Source organism: Acanthisitta chloris, unplaced genomic scaffold (assembly GCF_000695815.1).
Source record: "Acanthisitta chloris isolate BGI_N310 unplaced genomic scaffold, ASM69581v1 scaffold1582, whole genome shotgun sequence".
NCBI lineage: Eukaryota > Metazoa > Chordata > Aves > Passeriformes > Acanthisittidae > Acanthisitta > Acanthisitta chloris.
Genome location: NW_008659680.1, coordinates 35,294 through 59,072, shown reverse-complemented (window position 1 = coordinate 59,072; position 23,779 = coordinate 35,294). Strand labels below are relative to the sequence as shown.

The 23,779-nt window shown below is 37.4% G+C and overlaps 1 protein-coding gene across 2 annotated transcripts in view; it reads right to left on the bottom strand.

Annotated features, from left to right (window-relative positions):
- TOX (thymocyte selection-associated high mobility group box) overlaps positions 1 to 23,779 on the bottom strand; it is a 110,317-nt gene that overhangs the window by 74,984 nt on the left and 11,554 nt on the right. The window contains exon 2 of one of the 2 annotated variants that reach the window (XM_009069470.1): positions 19,061 to 19,303. In XM_009069470.1, coding sequence (XP_009067718.1) covers positions 19,061 to 19,303 — 243 coding nt within the window. Of the gene's footprint in view, positions 1 to 19,060; positions 19,308 to 23,779 lie in introns of both variants that reach the window. The other variant, XM_009069471.1, reaches the window with a different exon arrangement.

Genomic DNA, 23,779 nt, shown 5'->3' with positions numbered 1-23,779 from the left:
TCAAACCCCCATCAGCTTCCAGAGCTCTGTATATCATATTTGGGGCTTTTGAGTTAACCAGAAGTCATACAAAAGTGCATGTAACCAGGCAGCTTGTTATTGACTTTGTTTCTGAGGAGGCTTATGTACATTATTTATTCAGGCAGCTGTAAGAAATAGAGTGCTCTTATGCAACATGCTTCACATTTGACAGATTCACATAAATGTATGCAGTGGTTATGTCAGTGCATTTGGCCAAATCACACCCCGTTTTTATTATATTAATGCAAAAAATGCATTAGGCATGTTGCTCTGATATAATAGGTTCTTTTGGAAGAGGGCCACAGTCAGAGCACTGCAACAGTTTTGTGGTTACTGCTATATTCACACACAAATGTATACTTTGAGTCCTTTTTTGGTGCTATTTATGTCTGGGCATTTCATAAGATAAGCCTTCCCTACTGCTTTAATTTTGCTCATTGCTTTATAGCAACTGGAGCTTTGCAACAGTGGTTAGTTCCTTGTTCAATAATTTTTGCTGATGTGCAACATCAGACAGGATTGACTCTATGTTCTCCAGCTGGCACAACTGTACATTTTCATAAATTACACTAATCTAATTCCTTATATAATGTAGCTGTGAGCAAGAATTGCAGACCTGGAACTCTACGTTTTTCTACAAAGCATGAATAATGATTACTTCTTAGGTGGGTGTGTGCACATTCTTGTTTTATTAGATCAGTCTCATAAAAGAAAGATTGCACCATGAATGCCAAGATTATTTTTAACATAATTTCAAAACCTGGCAGAAGTAGTGGCTATCTGAGGTTATTAATTTATCACAATTTTACCTTACTTTATCATCCTCAATTTATTCTGTTTTTTGAAGTCAACATCTGCAATGTGTCCTAAGTAAAATGTGAAGAATCTTACCGACAGAACAAATTTAAAACCACTATTTGTCCACCCAGTCTAAAAGGCTTGAATATGTCACTGCAGCTGGTCTGGAGAAAAGAGGTCACAAATCCTAATTTTGTAATACTTGCCAGTCATTTCAGAAGTTCTGTAGGACTGCAATTCCTTTCCTAAACTGCTACGAATTTCATGCGTTTGTACAATTTTGAGATTTTCATACAAAAAATCCATAAATAAAATCCTCCAGAGGATACTAAATAGTGGAACAGAACACAGTAAGTAATATTCCTACTAAATCATTGGAATCACAAGTGGAAAAGAACAAACATCTGTTCTTCTATAGGTATGAATGGAAACAATGGAACGCAGTAAATGAGCAGGAAAATATCTCCTTGAGAAGTAGCATTATTAATCCACTAGCTTCAACTGAATAATCTCCTCATAACACCTTAATACTAATAAGAAAATAAATTATCTGTTTAAATGGAACATTTAGTCTGCATTCAATACAGCCTTGTCATGTTGACACTAGTAAGTTAATAAACAAGTGGATATTAAATTAGAATATGGGAATAAAATATACACTACTTGAATCATCTGAGGGGAAAATACATATTTTCAGTCATCATTTTAAATTGTTAAAAACCTATTAGACAGTAAGATCACAGTAAATACACAACTTCAATATGCTTTAATTCTGTGCATTTTATGAGATTTAAGCAAATATCAGTGAGAGTTTTAATTTGGATCTCCCAACAGCTAGACAGGATTATTGTGAATGTAATAGTTTTATGTTCAAGTGGGATTCTGCTGTATTAAACTCTTTGTTAAACAAATCAGTCAAGCTCTCTCTCTGGAATTTTAATTTGCACCTTTGTAGATGGCCTGAGTTTCACTTTTAATGTTTGATTATTAGCACATTCTTTAAAGAGGCAAGATCTTACCACTTAATATGAGTTTCCTTTTATTTTCACTTGAGCAGAATTATATTTTAGACCGAAAAGGTCATCATTACCTTTAGTTATGTATTTCCCAGGGCATTTCATTTGCAGTAAAAAACGCTCTGTAAAAAATGTTGCCATGTTGTCACTTAACTAAAATCTGTTTTCTGTTAGGCTGACAACATTTGCTATCATGTTAAGTGCAATAGTTTTGTCCTTTACCAAGAGCAGTTGATAGCAGTGCTCCCAGCAGCATCACCAGAATCCATCTGGAGACCAAAACACAGGTTAAACACTTCCATGACAAGGCAGCTCACTGCAAGTCCCTTCAGTTTTTCAAAGCTGTCTCACTCTGATTCTTTCCTGATGGGTAGGTAGAACATAAATGAGTCATCTTATCTCATCCTGATTTTCAGATTTGCTTTCTTACTCTAGTTTCAGTCCAGACTTTCAGACAAAATTCTAGGACAAGAAGGACTTTGCCCACACGCCTGGCTTCCCAGGCATTCCTCTCAGCTGCCCCTGGAGCTCCTCATGCAAACTGCACCCACAGTACCTCGTTCGGGTTGCCAGAAAAGTCAACAGTGCCTCCAGGTTGCACACAGGACTCACACAGGGCACTCTCGGCAGATCACGATCTACTGATTCACCATGCAGCAACAGGGCTCAAGTCAATTCTCACCCAGGTGTTCACATGGGAGTCAACAGAACTATTTTCAACAGCAAAGTAAGGTCTGAAGCCTTTTAAAAGATTATTAAATTGTATAAGAGCAATTATGACACTGTCTTGAGTATCACAAGAAAGATTAAAAGAATATTAACTAACAATAACTATTGATTTGGGCATTCTTATGGGCTACAAAACAAAAAATTTGTTCTTGGCCTAAATAATGTGGTGTAGAAGCCTAAGATTTGGTCTCCTAGATCCAGATGGATGTTCTGGACATTCTAGAGTGGGGAGGTCTCTCACTCTCTTTGATATCCCTTTGTCTCATGCCCTGACCATACAGACCCAATTCTCAGAAAATACTGGCAATAAAAGATTAATCACAACTGATATATTCCCCTAGCCTCAGCTCTGGTCTCACTGTTCTGATATTTTCCAAGAAAACGTTTTCTGCCAAAAATACTCATTCAGCTCTGGTTGCGATCGAATGTCTGGAGAGTCTCAGTGGAAAATGAAACGTCTCCTCATCGTTGGATGGAAACCTACGATGAACACATTTTTAGCACAGAAACAAGTAGTGAATGCTAGGTATGAATGTGCAACCACTTCTGACCTTCTCTGACACACAGCTACCATACCATCTGGGAAGAGAGAAGGAAAACTTGTTTCACTCATGATGAATCCATGAGATCAATTCCAAACCTCTCCTTTTATTCACTGTATATTGGCTAACTGTCTCAAACTTTCCTTCAAAGGTAGAATTGAAGTTTAAGTCCTAGCTAATGTCACTCTTAATTAGAAACGAGTAATGACATACCTTATATAAGATTTTATTCCCAACTTCAAAAGGAGCTACCTAGGTTTGCTTGGTGTCTTTACTTTGAAGAAAATGTCTTTTATTACTTATTTTAGTACAACACATTAAAATCAAATATCTCCTGTAGCAAAACGATTCAAGTCCCTGGAACTCAAATAATTTTCTAATAAAAAATGCATGAGACAAATAAATGCACTTTATGTTCCACAAGAAAAGGCAGTTTCAACAGGCTAATGCTCAGAGAAAATTCATTTTATCAACCAGCCATTTCATTCTTTGGTGCTGTTACAAGCTCCCCGTGGTTGCTAAGCAACCATAATTCATCGTACCTTTTAATGGATAGTCTGCTACTGCTGAGAACATTAAGGTGAAGAGAATAAATGCCTTGGGTGAATCTTGAAATCTTTCATTATGCATGTCATTCTATTTCTGTAATGCTATAATGCTGAAATGTTTCTCTGGCAGGAAACTGAGTTGTGGTAATTGCATATTCCACTCATATATGTTTTGTAAGCAGAGCAGCACGTACTTGTCTAAAATGAGCTATTTCTAACATGATTGAAATTGGACTTTTCTACTTCTAAAGGTAGTAAATAAATCTGAGGAGGAAAAAAAGTGAGTCTGGAGTAAAGTGTCTAGAAATTTTCAGCAAGAATGACAAAATCCTATGGAATAAATTGAAAGTAATCAAACAGGCTTGATCGTAATGCACAGTGGTATGTGAATATACGGTACACAATTGAAAATGCAAAAACCGCAACGAAGAAACCATGTATCCTGTGCAACTTCCATCTTTTTAAAACACATGACATTCAAAGACAGATACACGTGTGCTAGATCAGGCACCTCCCTCCGTATTATTGAAACAAACCTCAGGTTTCAGTTGAATGCAAATGTCCAATATTACGTACATTTGCCACTTCATTGTTTCAGGCCTTTTCTCCTCTTGAGAAATACTTAAACCAGCCAAGGGGGCCCTAGCATGAATACAATTTCACAATTAGATCTGTATTTTGCAACTAAATAGTAAAGACATTATAAGGTGAGATAGAGAGCATAGACACTGTCAATGATGGATAGCACTACAAAACCCTATATGATGGATCTGTTTCTCTGGGTTCAACCTCCATTTCTTATCCTGATTATCTTCTTTTTCACACCTGTATATACCATGCTATATGCTCTTAAAAAAAAAGCCACTATATGCAGGTCAGATGTGCATTGTTTTTTCCTTGTTTTGAACATTAGATTCAGGTAGGTGTTTCATTTATTTTAGAAACAATGTAATTGGCCCTGGAGAGAAACTGGTTGCTTTTTTTTCCTATGTACCTTTTAATGTCAGTTTTCACTTTACGTATCATTGAAAACACTCAGTGACAAGCAATATTTTAAGTTCTCTTCCTCAACCATTTACAGCATTCTCTACCAGAGGCTAGTGACCGCAAACTCATCTTGAAGCTGCATGAGCAGTAATGCTGTGTTGTGCAGAGAGGACTGGTCAGAGGGCTCTTATAGCCCTGTTTGTTTTGATGTTGGAAAGGGCAAAGTCAAACCTTTTGCTTATCCTATCAATTGTAGTTGAGGCACAATTTAAGATTTATTTTGCTACTCTGCTATACTTTTACATGACTACTGATTTTTTTATTATTTTGGCAATACAACTTTTTAATTATTTGGCACGAAGGTGGGGGAACCCTATCTCTGAGAAACTCTGAAAGTTGTTCCTCAGGAAAGTGATCTGGAGGAAAAATCAGGGGAAGATGTTGCATATATGCACACAAATGAAGAGAAGAAACTGATGGTGTGGTATGGAGTTACAGACTTTGCATCAATCTACTCTACATTGATTTTACTTTTTTAATAGTGTAAGGGGAAACAACACACAGAAGTAACAGGAAAAGTAGGAAAGAGTTAAGAGGATCCAAACCAAGGATTATGCAAAGTTAAAATAAATGCATAATATGTCAAACAAAATTGTTTCTTTCCATTTTTCTGCTCAAGTATCCATATGACTTCATTTTCCACAAAAAGAAAGTATACTTGACTTTTCTTACCCTTTTTTTTCCTCTCCTTCCTTCCTCATTCTTTCCTTTGTCTACTACTAGTGACAAGAACCAAGAATTTGTGTTTTGTTACCACTGCCTGATTATTTTTCAGGAAGGAAAATGTTGCCTTTCCTCAAACCACTGATGTTTCCTCTAGAAGCGTCCTCTGAAGTAAAAGCAGCAGCAGCTTCACTGTCTGATTTTCATAGACTTTCACCCTTTGCTAATGTAAGTCACTCACTCCCTTCACCCCAAACACTTGCTATGCACAGTTTCATTAGTGGAATATAACTGAGGAATGGCTCAAAAATAGTTCCTCCTAATGATTCTCCTTGTTCTTTTCTACTGTGCAGAGGATGGTGATCCCAGAAAGTAGGGATCTCTACAGCCTGAAAAACTCTTAGAAGTCAGAATACTGAACCACTTCTGACTTCATATTCTCCTACCTAGTTTATCAAAACCATGGGAACAAATAGCAGACATCCACATGGGAGTAACAGAGGTGGAATCATCGTGGCCATGCTTGAGCACTTGCTGAAAAACATTTTGTTACATCTCTTGGAATCACTCGATCAGATCTACAGAAATATAGGGGGAAACTTAAGGCTTTGTGTCATCTCAAATCGCAATAATGCCTGAGGTGCAACAATATGATGAATGCTACTTATATCTTTCAAAAGCAGTATTACTTTCCCTTGAAACATTTAATGGCCAACCAGATGCATGTTTACAGTTGATCAAAGCTACTATTCCTAAAGCTAAGAAAATTTATGCTTATGCAATTCCACATTTCCTCTGTTGCTAACCTGCTTGGGCCAATGTCATGCAGTTTTAACAGGGTAAAAACCGATGTAATTAAAGAATGTAAAATTAATGTCTTAAGCTTCATTGTGAAGTAGAAAAAGAGGATACTTAATATCACGTATCAAAGTAGGAATTGAACAGCAAACTGAGACCTAACCACTGGAAGGTCACAACCAATAATGTTTCTGCAAATGGAAATGGGTTGCAGAAGCATCAAATGCAAATTACTGTTTGCTGGAGAATTTTAATAGAGTTCCACGTCACACTACAAAATGTTTAATTGTAACCCCATTTTAATAACACTATCTGATTAAATGAAAAGACGCCTTGCTGATTGCAATTACAATCTGTCAAACTGCGTATTTATTTACAGTTTGGTTTCCTAAAACCATAAGATAAAAAAAGGAAACTCTATTCAGCTTGTCAGCAAACTATAATTATTGTGTATCCTTCTGTCAGTTTCTGCATAAAACTTTTGGTTCTAAAATGGATCTAATTATAACTGCATCAACATTTTTATAAATGCTTGCTTTCCTTTCTTTCCCCATCCTTCCCTCCCTATAAGTGAATTTTTTTTGCAAAATCAGAAGGAGAAACTTCTTCTAAGCAAGTAACATTCATTTCTCTATTTTATATTTTCTATCTTAAGTTGTTGTCAGAATACAGAAGACTTATTCAATGTAAATATTATTTATGGCAGTGCACCTTCCTAGCACTGCACTCAAGCAAAGCCATGGGATTAGGACTCTATTGGCTTTTTCTGCTTTGCCATTAATGTCTTGAATATCAGCTGAGAAACTCTTTCCAAGTATATCATGTAGCTCATCTTCTACAAAGTCTATTTATTGTAATTTATAACCTTTCACAAGAAACAATTTGCCAGACAAACAAGAAATGAGTCCAAATGTCTGAACACTAGTGTATGTATCAACCAGTTACAGAAATTACATCTCAGAGAAAGGTCTATTAAATCATCCAGCCCATCTCCCAGACGGTGCAGGATTTTCCCATACATACATGTTCCAGTGCTTTAACACTACCTGGCACACTATTCGGATGCCACTACAAGAGTATATTTCTCAACATTCACCTGCTGCTTATTTTTATCCCATTACTTGCAGTGACATTCCTTAAGTATCATAAACATCTATTCCTTCGGCCTAACTTTCTAAGTAATGGATGATGATAAATAAATATAATATTTAAAATATGCACATAAACAATTTCATAAAATAACACACTATAGCTGAACCTTCAAGAAGAGTTATTTTTCTCAGGGTAGTTTATGGGCTAATACAGTCTGGATCATGATTACATGCTAATAAGATTTGGGAAAAGCTGATTATTTTTCTACTGTTTCTTAAATGGTCAAGTCAGCTATGAACCAAAACAGTCTGAGTTAATACACATCCTCTTGATTATTTATTTCCTAGCTGTTCCATCAACATCTATTACCTATCATACATTCTTAGACAAATATACATTTAATAAATATAAATATATAAGCACACCTTGGAAAAAAAAGACAGTTGAAAAATTTAAATGGTCTTCATCAACCTCCACTGCCTGCTGGGTTTTATGTACACAGTGGTGAAATTTTTAAGGGTGAGGACCTATACCCAGAGCTTGTCTGAGAAGTCTAGATGATTTCTCTAAAAAACAAGTTAGACAAACATGTGTCAGAAATGACAAGCTATGGAATATCCTGCTTTCAGGGAGATGACCTTTTAAAATCCTCCCTTGAACTACATTAAGGGAGGGACATTAAGGTTCCCTCTGGACCACTTTCTGTAATTTGGTAACTAACACAACATTAAGGCAGCACTGAGCCAGGATCCAAGAGGTCAGGTTACTTAAGCAACTGTTCCCTGTAGCACAGCTTTGCTATACTGTCTTTAATTATATAATAATCAAAACAATAACAATTATTTTAAAGCAGCACATTTGATTATATTTCTTCTCTTCAGTCTTGTTACAATTTACACTAGTTTTCCAAATGTTACAAAGAAAACCATTTCAGAATTATGCTGGCAGAGTGTGGATCATTATTGACAAACAATTTTGGTGACACACCCTTAATCTGATATAATCTAAATTCTCGTGATTTATGAACAAATGAAAGCAGCTATTATAGGACTATCTGTGTTTCTGCTGAAACTCTGGGAAAGCCTCTGCTAGAGTTGGACAGGATCAACATTAGGCCAGAATATTTCTGAAAATCCCACTGAGGTTTTCAGTCAGTCACAGAGCTCCTAAAATGTAGTTCAGAGACAGTAACAACAATTAAAATTACACAGGCCAGCCCCAGGGCAGAGAACTTTCCTATTGTGAATTTTCCCCTCCCTGCATTCAGGAAAACTGATGACAAGTGAGAAGAAACATGTGTGCTATGGAACCAGCCCCTAAGGCCTGGGCCTGGGATTCTGGGGCATTGAAGCACCACACTCTGTGGTTAAATAGATACTTCACTTCTCCCTAGCACTGACTGCGTTTCAAGGACAGGCAAAACGACCCTTGCATTTTTCCATGGATCTTAAATAAGGTTGCAGTATCACTTCCAAGTTGCATGAGAGCTCAAATGTCTCAGCTATCATTATACGCAGTCGCTGTAATAGCTTTATATTCGATGTGTAACACATGGCAGTTAATTCCTGCCTTTATTACATTTGAGGACATCTGCTAGTTCTAATATTGAAAGCTGGCTCTCACCACATTGCTGCCCACCTTCACATTACTGACCATCAGATGTGAAATCAGTTCCTGGTAATACTTTCATTATTATGGGTCCCCCTATGTACAATCATCTTCTTCCTCTTCCTTTAAGATCTGTTTCTTTCAGCCTTTTTCAGCTTGGGACTCATCTGTCTTTGTGAATTATATTTTACTGGCTTCTTAATAATGTAAATGTTTTTCTATCCTACAATACAGCATCTTGGCAGATAGGAGGGACTGATATTGCAAATACCTATTTGTGCTTTTATGAGTACATTACCTTCTTAGCGGATTAGTAACTGCAAAGCACTTTGAGACACAAGAAAGGTGAAGGTGCTGCAGAAGAACAGTGCCACTAGCATCATTTTTTTAAATGCTGTGGTTTGGGTTTTTTTTTTACAAAAAATAACTTCTAAAGTTTTGCCAGTGGTTATTTTACACTCTATACCTTCTGTCAGGCAACTTAAGCTGCACTTAATATCCAGATCAGCACTAAGCTTATTGCACTAAACACTTTTTATGCTACTTCATAAGAAAGAGGAGTGTAATAAAATTCATTAAACCAAGATCCCACACTTGAGTATTAGGGCATGTGTAGGAAACTGAAGCTTAGTTACTGAGTTAATCTCTGAAATTCTTTATGTGTGAATGAAGGTAATCTTAAAAGTGTATTAGAAGCAAGTCCCATCTCCGAATAAAAAAGTGCTGCTTTCTCATCAAGGGACTGATCCTGTAAATACTCCATACACAGGGCTTTTTTTTTGCTAAAGGACCAGAACATCTACTTTCATTTTTTTTTCAGTTTAGATCATTTCTGTAAGAATGAAATGAAAGCACCTATAACCCAATATCACTACAGTCAGGAAGTGGAATTTTGAAGATGGGATATGGAGGAGCTTCATCTTATTATCTATTAGGTATGCTGCATCTGACTTTAGCAACTAGGCTACTTGCTTCATTAACTCAATTAGCAAAAAAACTCCTACTATTAAAGTTACTGTCAGGCACTACAACCTCACTTATAACCCAGGGATTTGGTAAAAAATTTATACGATGCAGCCATGTGAAGTATGTTAATTAAATCAGTTGCATCTACTTTAATAATTTGCCTCTAGTTTCAGATGCTGTTTAACAATGTGGATCCACTATTTGGGGAAAAGTGGGATGTTTCAGATGCTACAGCCTGTCTTTTATATTCCCTTTCCAGCAGAGGGCTTCAGTGTTTAACAGTGTGATACATACTTACATACATATATATACTCACACACACATATGTATGTTCATACATATGTATATATTTGTATCTACATATATGTATATGTATGTATGACCTCTGAGCACTGAAGTCTGCATCAGCTGCAGGGCAGGGCAGGCACACAAAGTGCCAGGTCACTACCTGTAACATCTCCTTTGTCTCTTTTCTGTCCTGCATGTTGGTTGAGATAGGAATGTTGGGTATACCCTGATAATATGTAAGATAAACTGTAATGCCTTTGTTCACTTGACTTTAGAAGAAAAGACTTCATTTTTGTGGTTTCGTAGCTGAAAGATATGCATGCACATGCCTTAGAGGTGTTCCTCACTCCATAATGCTTCTTGCTGCCACTATATACTTTCAGTCCTTTTTTGTAACTGCATCCATCCACGATATGCACAGAAAATGAATTAAGGACATTCATGTCTTTATTGTCCACGTACAGAGGCCACAACATGTACAACGTGCTGCAAGTGCAGTGCAAAGGTCTGTGAGTGAGGCTGCAGACATCCTGAGTTGCATGCATGTGGCTGAAGTACAGCATTACACTAGCAGTGGAGGTTAAGGATTTACACACTTCTCCCAGGGAATCCCAACATGAGAAAGGGCATTTACATAGTGCGTCTGTATGGACCTTGTATAAACGAAGGAGAGGGGGAAGGAGGGAACAGAGAAGCAAACATCAGTCTAAAATGGATCTTCATGTTATTGAAAGGACCAGGGAGGAGTAGACATTCTTGCACTTGAAGCATTTCTTAACTGCCTTGTGAAAGAAAAAGGGATCAAAATAAGAAATTAGGTATTTTTTTACTTCTGATTCTTTCTCCACATCTCAAAACGCTACCAAGTAGAATTTTTCCTTCCCTTCCTGCTGCAAAAAGTTGCTGGTAAACTCAAACAATGATACTTAAAGCTCTGTAAACAGATTAAAAAAACCAGTGAGACTATTGGACCATTTAATTTCCTTCAACTCAGAAAAATCAGGAAAGCCAAGAATGTGTTTCTTCTCCCACAATGAATAAAGAATTTTTCTAAACCTCTATGACTCTACATATGCAAGACTTGATGAGGAGAATTCACATTCTGTTCTAGCAGGTGACACCAGCATGAAGCTCTGGGTTGCTGGAGTCCCAGCCTTCAGCAGAGCCACGCGGCATGGCTGAACTTCCAGCATACACATGGCACCTTAAGACAGCACATACCATAGTGGGACTTGTTTTGTCCACACAAGATACCTTTCTACTCCTGAACAAATCCATGAAGGATCTGCAGTCTTCTCAGCTGCTTTTGAGTTTCAAGGAATGCAAATGCCTGCATTGAAATGATGAATCAGGTGGAAGCAGAGGCCATTCCACCTGATGCACAAAACACTCCCTTTCATCTGCCCTTTGAACTTCTCCTTCCTTTTTGTCTTCACAAAAGCATGGCCACAGTCTTTGAGAAAGCAATTTCACTTCTATTCCATCTACAGGACTTAAGATCACTAAGATATTTCTTTGCCAAAGCCTGAGTCTTCAAAAACACTTCATTATCGTGCTGCTCTCGACAACTACATGCAATGTTAAAAGCAGCAGATTAAAGTCAACAATCTCTGCTGCTGAAACCCCTGAATTCCTGACATTTTCTGAGAGTTATGTTTTCTCTATTTACATACTCTATTATCTGTTTTGTTTGACACTTGCAGCTATGATGCTGCTTATGCATTAATCACTCCTGTGAGTACTTCACATGTGAGGTGTTGTATAATCTACCACCCGCAACTGAAGACTTTCTCTCCAAGCCACATTCATCATGTCTTAGCCTGTGCCTATCTGGTTAAAGTCTAAGAAACAGTAATTAATACAACTACAATTATTTCTTTTTTTTTTTTTACTTTTTTAGGTAGCAAATAAATTCCTATCAGACAATGGGTAACCACTGTCAAAAAAGTTCACCAAAGCTTTTTCTGTAGAAGGCTGTTTTTGAAAATAAAATAAGCCACCTTGTTATTTCTTCTTGAAATTATGCTGAAGTTGTTTTCCTACTGAATTTGTGAAATACGTGAGCCATGCAGAGTCTCGACAACCACACTCAAATAAGCAGAATGCTGTATTTCCCAGCTGACAGTAAATCAACAGCTTCATTGGCAATTTAAAAAATGAGACCAGGAATTATGCTAAAAAAGAGTTCTGGTCATTTGTGTACAAATATTTTCCTACAGTATGCACAATTATTTACTTGTCCTGTCTTTAAGGTAAGTTCTTAGTACTTACAGACATAAAGCATAACTTCACCAGATACTACTTTAAGACTAGAAAAAAAGCTAAGTTCATTAAAAACTCTAGCCATAAATAGTTTCACAGCAATTCTTGGCCTAGATGACCTGTAGAAGGTGGGGTCCCTCAATAGCCTACACCCACAGGGTGCTTTCTTCCACTCTGCTGATGTTCTCTTGGGAGGGAAAAACTGTAGAGGTGCTATTGGCTGAGGTGCTACCAGCAATAATATTCCTACCTTGTATGGATGGACTAATGTTTACTGTTGAGAACCCCCAGAGACAACAGGACCCATGTGAAGGTCCTGGTCCCCCCACTGTAATGGGGGGTCTATTAGTCAGGTCCCATATAGAGCAATGTTTTTGAGAGATGCCCCATTTGAGTTCAATCTTCAGGTACAGAGAACCAATCACCTCCCAGAGTACATTAGCTAAATGGCAAATATCTATCACTGTTAAAAATGCATGCTTTGTTTCCAGTCTGATTTTATATGGCTGTAATTTCTAGACATCAGATGTTTTGTAGCACAGTGAAGAGCCTTCTACTAGCAGATATGCAATATGCAGGTATTTATAAAACCTTGATCAAATTACATCTTAATCATCTCCTCTACATATCTTTTCCATTGTCTTTTTGATGACAAAAGAGTGGAGGAGGCATCAGAAGAAAGGAAAGATAAACATGATGTCCTGGAGCCCTTGATGGAATAAATCATCATAATTCTACTGAAAACAATAAAGTTCTGCTGACAGACATCAGCCAATCTGGCTGTGTATCCCTACGGTTAGGCTGTTTGACAAAATAAACTAACTATTGTAACCTTTTCCCAAACAAGGCTTTTTTCAGTGAGAAAATCCAGCTTGTAAAATGCAGTTTTGATTTTTGTTTTTGGTTGGGGTTTGGTTTTTTTTGTTTGTTTGGGTTTTTTTATGGAAAAGAAAGATAGCCTGTAAGAACACAAAGTTGCTTATTAAAGAGGAAAAAAAAAACCCCACAACTTTAACACAAGATGTTCCATGACCTTAGCTTTATGATTTGGTGGTACTGATGGCAATAACTCACTGCAATAAAATTTGGGGTAGCAGCAGGTCTGTGTAGCATAACAGTAAATTTTGATGTAAACTGAAGACCAGAGCCTGGTAATGAGGCACAAATGCAAAGTATTCACCAGAGACAGAAAGTATCTGCTATCACTGGCATGCAATACAAACTAGAAAAAAGTATCCAAACATGATTCAAATCTCAACACTTAAGTTGGAAGAGACAAATCTTTTGTATTGTTATCTTGTTCATCAGAAATAAAAACATTTTGGTTTGACTCAGTAGTCTGCACTGACACTTAAAGGTGAAAAAAAAATATAGTAAGTGTATCAACTGTATAGGTCAGCCTCAAGACGAGTCATAAATCCTGGATTTAAACTAATATGTATGGAACTAGTAAAGCAAAACCTATTAAATACGTCCCAGGTCCAACAACAACAATCTCCTATATTGGATTTATTAGCAACTGTACTGTGAATAATATCAGCTTCATTCTATCTGAGATGAAAAAGGAAAAGGAAAAGTAGCTGTCTGGTTTCTTCCCTGTTATACAGTGCCACATTTTGTTTAAGATATTACTCTCTCATGGGTTGCATATCAAAAAATACAATTCATGAGAAAGTATAATGTAATTGTTCAGGCTTTGATAAATTGGGGCATAATGTTAAATAATTATTCATTGCCTTTATTCTTCTGTCAAAGTGTGCAAAAAAAAAAAAGCAGCTTTTTATTGCCTTTTTTTATATAAGGACACGGGCCTTTGTGACATGCATTTTATTTTAAACTAATGCTTCTATTATTCCACATCTGAATAATTATAGCTGACATCATCTACTCTTCCGTGTCCTAGAAGATCTTTAGCTCTAGTCCACTGTTACATATTTTATGCATTGCATGAAATAAAATACCTCAAGATTTTGAAAATATTTATTTTAAAAACAGCAATGAAATTGTCTGTAATCACATTTTCTGCTCTGCTTTGAAAGCAGCATTATTCAATATGCCAGTGGTCTTTTCCATAAGAGCAACATATTAGAAATTCATGCTGCTCTAATATATCTGAATTCCTTGATGTACTGCACTCCCTACAGACCTAAAGAAACATTTTTGCTTCAGTTTCATATGTCCTGCACATTACCTACTGATGTGGTGGTTGTCAAAACAGTTGTACAGTAGCCTTTGAATTCAAAGTGTGCCTTGACTGTATACTAAAAATGACAATAAACCTAAGTATATACATTATGCTGGCTTTTGTTGCCAGCACAAGTAGAGCATTTGGGAAATAAAATCCCTGATTTTATTGTCTTTTAACATCTTTCCACTTTAAACTTCAAAGCCAGAAATTTGAAGCATTTCAAGAAACTGAAATATCTTTTATTACTTTCTTGTAAATTTTCTGTTATACCATCATGAGCCACATTTTCAAAAGGATCAGCCCAAGATTACAAATGAAAGCATTCCAAAAATAGGGTCTTTTTTTCCCCACTGTGTAGAAAACACCGTGATTTTTAACTCTGGTTTCTTGTGGAAATAAAGATTTCATCTATAGGATATACTAAAGAAGCTGAAATGGCTATACTTTTATTGATAAATTGAACACACAGAAAAACTCATTTTATAGAGCACATCCAAAAGCATTTTTACAGTTAAACACACATTCTCCTAGGGATGGTATACACATGCATTTGTTTGCAAATGTTAGAAGGGTATTTCTTGCAGTCCTTGGAAATATCCTTGGGATATTTCAGGAAAACTCATACAAACAGAGAAGGGATGACAGGTCAAGCCCCAGCTGGAACTGAACCAAACCCACACAGGGCTACCTTCAACTGTAAGAAACCAGGCAGGGATCCTTATTCCATTTATATAGAAACAAACATACTCACAGTACTGTAAATACATTTTCATTGAACAAACAGCTCTATCTACATCAAACTGGTTCCAGTTAAGAAGCAGGAATAGAAATCATGTCCATTTTGAAGGAGGACTTTGGAGAGCTCCCTTGCTGGTGCTGGACGATGTATTTCTCCCACTGTGCCTCACATTCTGCACAAGTGCTGTAGACTTCTGAAGCCTGATATGCAGATATAATAAGCATCTATAGAAATCTGTATGTGACAGCATGGTATAAATTAGTGTGCATGTGCATGTGTGTATATGTCTGTATGTCACCTAAGCAGAAAACAAATAATACACAAACACAGAAGCAAAAATATGAATTGACAGCAGAATAATGAGAAGGAGAAAATTTAGTGGGTTTGTTGCTTGGGTTTCTTTGTAAAGTAGTGGGGGTGCAATAGAAAGTCCAGTCAATCAAAAAAACTTCAAAGAAGGCTAATTCCAAATTTAAGTATCAGACACAGTCAATGGCAATGGGAAATTTTCATCTCCCAGCATTGTAAAATTTTTCAGAAAGAATTCCCACAGTGTAAAAAATCTGTAAGAAGCTGATCCCTAATACGAATTCACTGAGCTGGTAGTGGGCTCTTATTGTGTGTGTTTAAGCACTTCCACAGAGGAGAATTCTTACAGAGCTTGGGGCAAATCCTGCAATCCTTACTCAAAGGGATTTCATCTGCAGCTTGGAGGGAGTGCTGCACAGTATGAAACCAGGACTTCTAATGGGGGAAAGATTTGAAAGGGTTTTAAGAGGGGTACATCCTCAATTTTCAATCTGTCCAAAATCACAGAAATCCTCGTCTGAAAACACCTGGTAGCTGAAATGTAAGAAAAACGCTATACTCAGTATATGAACTGTTTTCCAACTTCATTTCTGAGCTCATTGACTTTCCTTTCTCTCATTTGGCTAATATTAATTAATGCTTTGCCTATAAAAACACAAACCGAAAAACACTCACTAGTTCCAGCACAGGCAAAAAAGAAGGTATTATTGCTAAAATACCAATATGTGTTAAAAACAGACAAAAAAGAAGGATGCTGAAAGTAAAGAAAAAAACAACCAAATTCGATCAGAGGCATATCGCACTGCAGCTGAATTTGTCCCAACATAAGTAAAATTTGCTGAAGATGTAAAATTAATTAGGGATAGAGAACAGCCAACAGATTCATTTCTAAGAATAATTTTTCTAAAAATACTCATTAGTGCCCTGAAAAATGAAGTGAGACACATGGTTTCCAAATACACTAAGTAGTATTTGATTTACCAGAAATTACATGGCACCAAGGGTTTAGATAGATTGGAAAAACTTATACATTACATTCTATATGAGGCAATATCAGAGTGATATAGACAAGTACATGTTAAATGGATCAGAATTTGAAGAGATAGTAAAAAAAGAAACTTAGAGATGAGTAATAGCATGAGAAAAGAGCCATATTGAAGAAAAAATGTAGAAGGTTCTGGATTATAAAGAAAAGCTTCAAACGTAAGTTAAGAATGATAGCTCTACAAAATCATTCTTCATCAATGGAAAGCCAAAAGGGCAATGGGGTCGTTCTAGTCACTGAAGAAGTCACTGAATTCACTGAAGAGTCAACAAATTATTTCCCTCAAGTTAATTTCTCTTAAGTTATCAAACTCAAATCAAAGGAACGATGCTGAAAAATAGTGTTTGAACTGTACAAAATCATGGTGTTAACATGCTACCAATTGTACTAACATAAGATGTAGCTTAATCCCTTTCACAGACAAGCCAGCTTGAGTTAAAACTATTGCTAGGTAAGAGGTCCTCTTGTGTTAGGGATAACAGTCAACTTAGCCCATGATACTTCAAGGATCATGCTTTATTTATTCAACAAATTGCCAGAAATTACTGCAAAAATTTAGCACATATTTTCTTGACATCTGATTTTCATTTTTTCTTATGTTCACTAAATCCCAATAGCAAAATTGCCTAGTTATATTATTTAGCTTTTTTGTATTTGCCCTCAATGCAATAATTCACTGTGATGATGTACAAATTCTCAAGGCCCTTTTTTTAGAGCTTATTGCAAGAGGTTAATGTCGAACATCACAGCTTAAAAGAATGCATAGTTTTGAGCCAGAACCATGGCTCAAAAGAGGTCAATTCAATGAAATGTTGTCTGTCTTGACTGGACTGGATTATCAAGCATTTCTTGTATTTTTCAAGTCCTTTCATAGCTCTGATTCTCAGAACCTCACACAAGATTTCACTCGTGCTCTTTAATGCATGCCATCAGCTTTGTAGACACGCAAGGAAAACTCAGAACCTTTCAACGGAGTATAGTTATATTTCTGTATGAAAATCTGCCTCTTGCTCAGTCCTCCCACTATTGAACATAACCCTGGGGTCAGATTCTGACCTCAAAAACAAAGTGCGCAACATCCTAGTAAATCAATAACAACTAAGCAGCACATAAGAAGTCAAGACTACTTCTCCATGCAGTAAAGCTTGCTGGACATCCTCAGAGGGAATGCAGAGCTCCTCAAAATCAAGGCAGCTTCACTTTAATTAAGTTGCAATGAAGCCCTGTGACAAGGCAGGTTTTTGTTTAAACTGTTTTCCAGCCACCCTGGCTCTGGGGATGTTAGTTTGAGGGGCTAATAGGGAGCTGAGCCTAGATCCCTCAGTCCCCAAACCTCCATGTGTTGCCTCAGCTCACTCGTTCCCAGGATTGATCTATGTTTTTTTTGATAATGTGGTCAGGAGCTAGCAAGCTGGAAGGCTCAACAGCCTCAGTCCCTGAGTGCAGAACCTCCCAGCAGGGACACAGAGCCCTAAGCCTCTGATCCTTTGGTGAGAAGCCCAGACCCTTTATCTCTAGGAACAGCCCATTCTTAACTTTAGCTGTTAGGATCTGCAGCTCTTGGGCAACTCATCTAGCCCATCGAGTGCGTTAGGTGCAGTGCAACCCACACAATGCCAGGTTCCATAATTTTCCATGGGATTTTTAACTCTTCAGTTTAGAACTGTACAACAGTGTGAAATAATCTTGTCTGGAGCTGCTATGCAAGAAGTATACTAATAATTTGTAGAGCCCATTTGAAAATGTAACATGTAAAGTCACTCTGCAGTTGTTGCAAGCAATTTAACATTCAAAGAAGTGATTTACAATATCAGGCTTCCCAAGATTACGACCATAATGACTATCTGACAGACTTTATAAGCAAGTCATCCAGTCATTTCAATTGGATTCTGGCTGGCTAAGGACTGGGAACTGTAAAAAGGCTATAAGATTTGGCCTAGAATCAGAAATAACATTTGCTGTTTTCCAAACGTGCGGTAAACAAGAAAGGAGATATTAAATTTTTGTACATCTCTCAGCACATGCAAATGAGAATGGAAAGAGCCTCATCAGACAAACACAGAACAACAGCCATCTGGATCCAAACCCTGCTCCAGCAGAAGTCAGAGCCTTGAGCCTCCTTTTGCCATTATTTACATCCCTGTAGAGCAGGAACACTTCCGCACAAGGCGGCAGAGGGTAACATCCTGGCTTTGAGGAACACACCTGTAAATCCCCCACCACCTCTGGTGGGGGCAGGATTTGACACAGGGAGCACAATGTAACACCCAGAGTCAGGCCAGCTCACTCCAAGACTCCAGTGGTGCAGGAGCTGACCCCCTTGCAGGATTTCGAACAGGCCTATATTTCCACAATTTTGCAACTTAAAGCAGATCAAAAGGGAAAGATTGAAAATGCTTACCACGGAGAGGGAATTGGAAAGCAGTGTCCCGTCTTGGCCAAGCATGTTGGAAACTGTAATTTCAGGTAGATCCATGTTTTGTGGGTGGAATGGAAGGAGACCATTGTGGTTCATGGGATGACACAGAGAGTGGTACCCAGATTCTATCTCATTCAAGTGCACCAGGGAGTGGTCAGGCAATGATGGAGGAGTTATAGGAGGTATGTTAAAGTCTTCACTTTCAAGACTCGGGCCAGGAAAAGACTGGAAAAAACCAAAAACAAATGGAAAGTGCTATGAAAATCATATGAACACTGGTCAATAATAATAATAAAAGTCAGACAAAACAAATGAATAGAGCCCAACTTACATATTTCTAAGCACAATCTACAATTTAACAAAGAGAACATTTTAAAGACTCATATATTATAGCAGTGAAGCTTCACCATTATGTATGGAAGAAAAATTGCCTCTAAGGCATAAGAATCTCTGATACTTTCACAGCTTCCATTGCAAATAAAATTTTTTTACAGAAGGTGAACTCAAACAGATTTCAAGGGTCCTATTAAAATTTTCCAAGAGTGTTCACCTAGCTGAATACCTTTTTCATGGGAATTGTGGAAAAGGGAATGCAATTTAATAAATTAACATTGGCACAAAATGATTCATAAGACTTCCTGCTACTCAGATCAAGCATTACACAGTGAAGAAAGATACAGCTTTTATGCTTATGGGAGTATCATGCATTTATTCTGCTACAAAAAAAAAGAAATAAGAAATAGTACATAATCTATAAGAACATATTTTTTATTTATAAAATACATTTATGATGTCTCAAAAACTCTGATTGTTTTTCTTTCTTAACGTATAAACTCTACGATACATACATTTTGTCAGTCATCTAAATGAGTTACTCCATAAAGCAACTGTATAGTCTTTTGTTGTCCGCTGCCATTAAGTCATCCAACTCAATCTGATCCAAGGAAAAGCCACAGGCAAAGTCAGAGTAATACACCAAGGTGGATAATTGCTATTATTTATCTACATTCTTTGTACAGCAAGTAGGCTCATTTGGGGAATAGGGGTGAACATGCTCATATTTCTTAAAAGAAAAAGGTGAGCATAGCTAGATACACGGTCCAAATAAAGAGTTAAAGGGATCAGTTGCAGTGGTTCAGCCTGAAAGCCTGCTCTGTTTTTCTGAGAACAGCTGACTCCTTTGCAAAGTCTCAATGCATGTCTTCACACATCCCATGCCCACAGTCAGGAGGTTTATAACACAGAGACTACTTCCACCCTTCCTGCCCCTCTGCAGCACAGCAGCCCTGCCCTGAGTGCTGCTTTTGTCAATTCTGGAAATGCAAGGTTTTACATACATTCTGCTTCTGAAATGTATCACCAGAAAGGATGCATATGAGGGCAGAATTCCAAAGTGCAGCTATTGGAAGAAAATGTTTTCCCCAATATGAGTGTCCAAATGGAGGACAGTATGGTGTATGAATTCATGCAGAAGGGCAAGGGAAGAATCAATGCCCAATTATAAACAAAGGGGTTTTTCATTAGTCATCATAGTAATAATGTCCTCTCAATGCCTGAGGTTACTCTCCTCTGTACGAGCATGGATATATAAACTTAAATCAGACCAAGAGCAAATGGTGTTACATGTTTTCAATGCACACTGCCATGGTTTTGATTGCTTTGCTTGTTTCCCAACAAGGTTTATACCATATTTCTTACTATGAGATAGAACAGGAAGGCTAGACTATGAAGACCAAAGTAAAATCTTAAAGAATTAAACCAACAGAACATGAAGAGAAAAAGGTTTGACAGCAGTATTATCAACACTTTTTTGTGGACTTTGATTCTACCCATGCTTTCCAGCTGTGTTTCTCACCTCCGGCCCAGGAATTTGCTCTCCCCTTGCTGCTGCTCTCTCCTTAATGGGAAGCTGGTGTGAGTCTACTGCCCTTTGTAAGTTGCAATTGTCCCCTCTTTTAAAAGCCACGATGCAGCCATCAGTGGAAAGATATCCAGAGGGTAAGATAGTAAAAACAGACCCTCACTAAATGGGGAGGAGACTTTAACATGGCGAAGAGAACATGTCACATTTACTCAACCACAATGTATAAACTTTCCAAAACTAAATTAAAGTATTAGGGATAATTTATACACTAACTCTTTGCTAGCTACTATTATATAAAATTGATGATTAAGAGAAAGGTGTTTAAAGTGAGCTTAAGGTCTAATACCACAATAACAAAGCAGTGAGGAACAGAAATGAAGAAGGGACAACATCCATAATGCTCTCCTGGACCAGCACTACCCCACACAAGTACACTTAGGTTTGGTAGCTGGTGAGCTTGGATCTATGTAGCCTACAGCAACCTGGAGGGATTCATGAGCTGTGAAAAGAGGACGTTTATGTTCAAGACTGTCTTTTCTACTGTCCCAAAAGACTGATGGCCTCAAAAGAGCTTATTTTCCCATGATTTTGCAGGTACAAAGAAGTGTTAACATCTGTTTTCTCTCTCTCTCACTGTCCTGTGAGACTTACATTTGCTACTAAAAGCAAATATTCCTAAGCCAAATATTGACAGGCTGGGTGTGCCTGGACCATTAATATGGGAGGCATTCAGCAAATCTGCTTATTTGTACACCCCTTTTTGCACGTCACTAAAGGTTTTACTTTAGTTAGACTTGATCTGTTGCATTTCAAATGAGTCTTTAATTAGTAATAATTCAAAAAATGGGGAAAGCAATTGAACTGCTAGTAGGACATTTAGCTTCACTTATTAAAAAGAAAGTATAAGACACTAGCAGCATAAAACTCCACAATCCAAGCTGTGTCATGTGTAAGTATATAATAATGTGATATATATTATGTGGGCTAAGCATTTTAAATTAACACTTGCTCTTTGATTAACTATTGTAAAAAAATCACACCATGGTTGTTGCTTGTGAACCAGTCAGAGTATATTTGATCCCACATCACCTACAATAGCACTGTCCACTACACTTACATAAGCTTCTTAAAGTAGTAGAATTGTAATAGCAAAGGCAATAATAACACCCCAAAACAACATATAATTCAAGCAGTAGCACTTCCTATATTTTTAAATTTTTTTAAATTTTTTGTTAAGACACAAACTATTGTACAATTTCAATAAAGCTAGGCCTGGATTCGAATGGGATAGACAGATATTTGAAAGCATCTGCAGAGTACCCTATTCACCTTACATATTCAGACAATTTGATATTTCCATACCTAGTATATGTGCAGGTAACAAATACAGACAAAACTTCAGGGAAGTTACTTCAACAGTGATTTGCCAGTGCTCCAGTTTGTCTTATTCAGGAGCATGGTTCAGATGCTTGTAATGACTTGGCACACTGGCACATCAGAAACCAAAAGCCCTGTCCATATACATTTGCAGCAAACTCAGCATATCTCTGAATCAAGGCTGTTGCAACTGTGCCTGGAGTGAAGGAGTGAAGAATGGGACATGAGCTTGTCCTGCCAATAGCATGTACAAGCTTTAAACACCCACTCCTACTTTCCTGACACTTCTCCCCTTGCCATTGGGAAAGCCTTCTTGAGGAACCATCTGGGGTCTCCTTGATGCAACCAATTCAGTGCTGGCAATGGGTTCTCCTGGAATGTTGTATTGTTACCTCCTCCCCCCAAAAATATTTTAAGGGAACTTTAGCAAAAGGCCAAAACTTCTCCCTGCAGCAAGAACTCCCACTCCCAGGCCAGTCATCACCCTGTCCCAATTCCTGTGCTTTCTTGGAGCACCACTTCTTCCAACACAAGCCATTTATCTGGAATTTCTAATGAAAGCAGTTATCTACCACTGAAAGCATTAGGGAAGGCTACATTGCCTGTATCCAATTACAATTCATAAGTACAGCTCACACATATTAATAATAAATGGTGGCCTGTAGCTTCAGCAAAACTTACTTATGTTTCAAAATAATTTTAATAGAACTTTAAAAAGTAATCAAGGAAGGGAAATCAAAGGGGGTGGCTCAAACAGGCTGACCACAAGAGGCAGCAAGCTTTCAAACATCCAACGTAAATCCCTCTGGAAAGAGCAGAACTGTTATTATATGACAGCACCGATGACAATATACATTAAGTAAGTCTAATTCCTGTGCTCGGCGGTTGCATCAGTAACCATGCATTTACTCAACAGAATCTAGTATTAGCAACAGTTCCTTAAAAGTTGGGAATTCGCCTATAGATATTTAATTTAAACGAAATGAATGGTACTGCCAACTATGTAGAGCGTGTCTTAATTTTCATTTGCACCAAGGCTTCTACATCTGAACTGTGGAAAGATGCCAGTTTTTAAAAGATAGATGCTTCAGGCTGTCTCCTCTTCTATTATTGAACACATTGTTACATAACTGAAATACTTATGAATCGAGAGTAATGTAAAAACAATGAGTTCATTAGAAGCAGAAAAACAGCAATGTACCTTATGCACATTTGAAAGTTAGGGCAATATATTTGTCTGCAGATATTTCCAGGAGTTTTAATAGGATCGACCTTATCTCTAATTTCTAAGCAGAGGACCTTCAGAAGCAAGTGTTTTTCAGCTGCATTTGTCTCTGCATGAACAAGGCTTGATAGCTTGAGACTATAATGCATTACTGTGGAAACCTTCGGTCTGTTACATAAATCATCTTAACACTCAGCAAGAATTGTCCAACAGTGCCATTGATATGTTCAAGTCA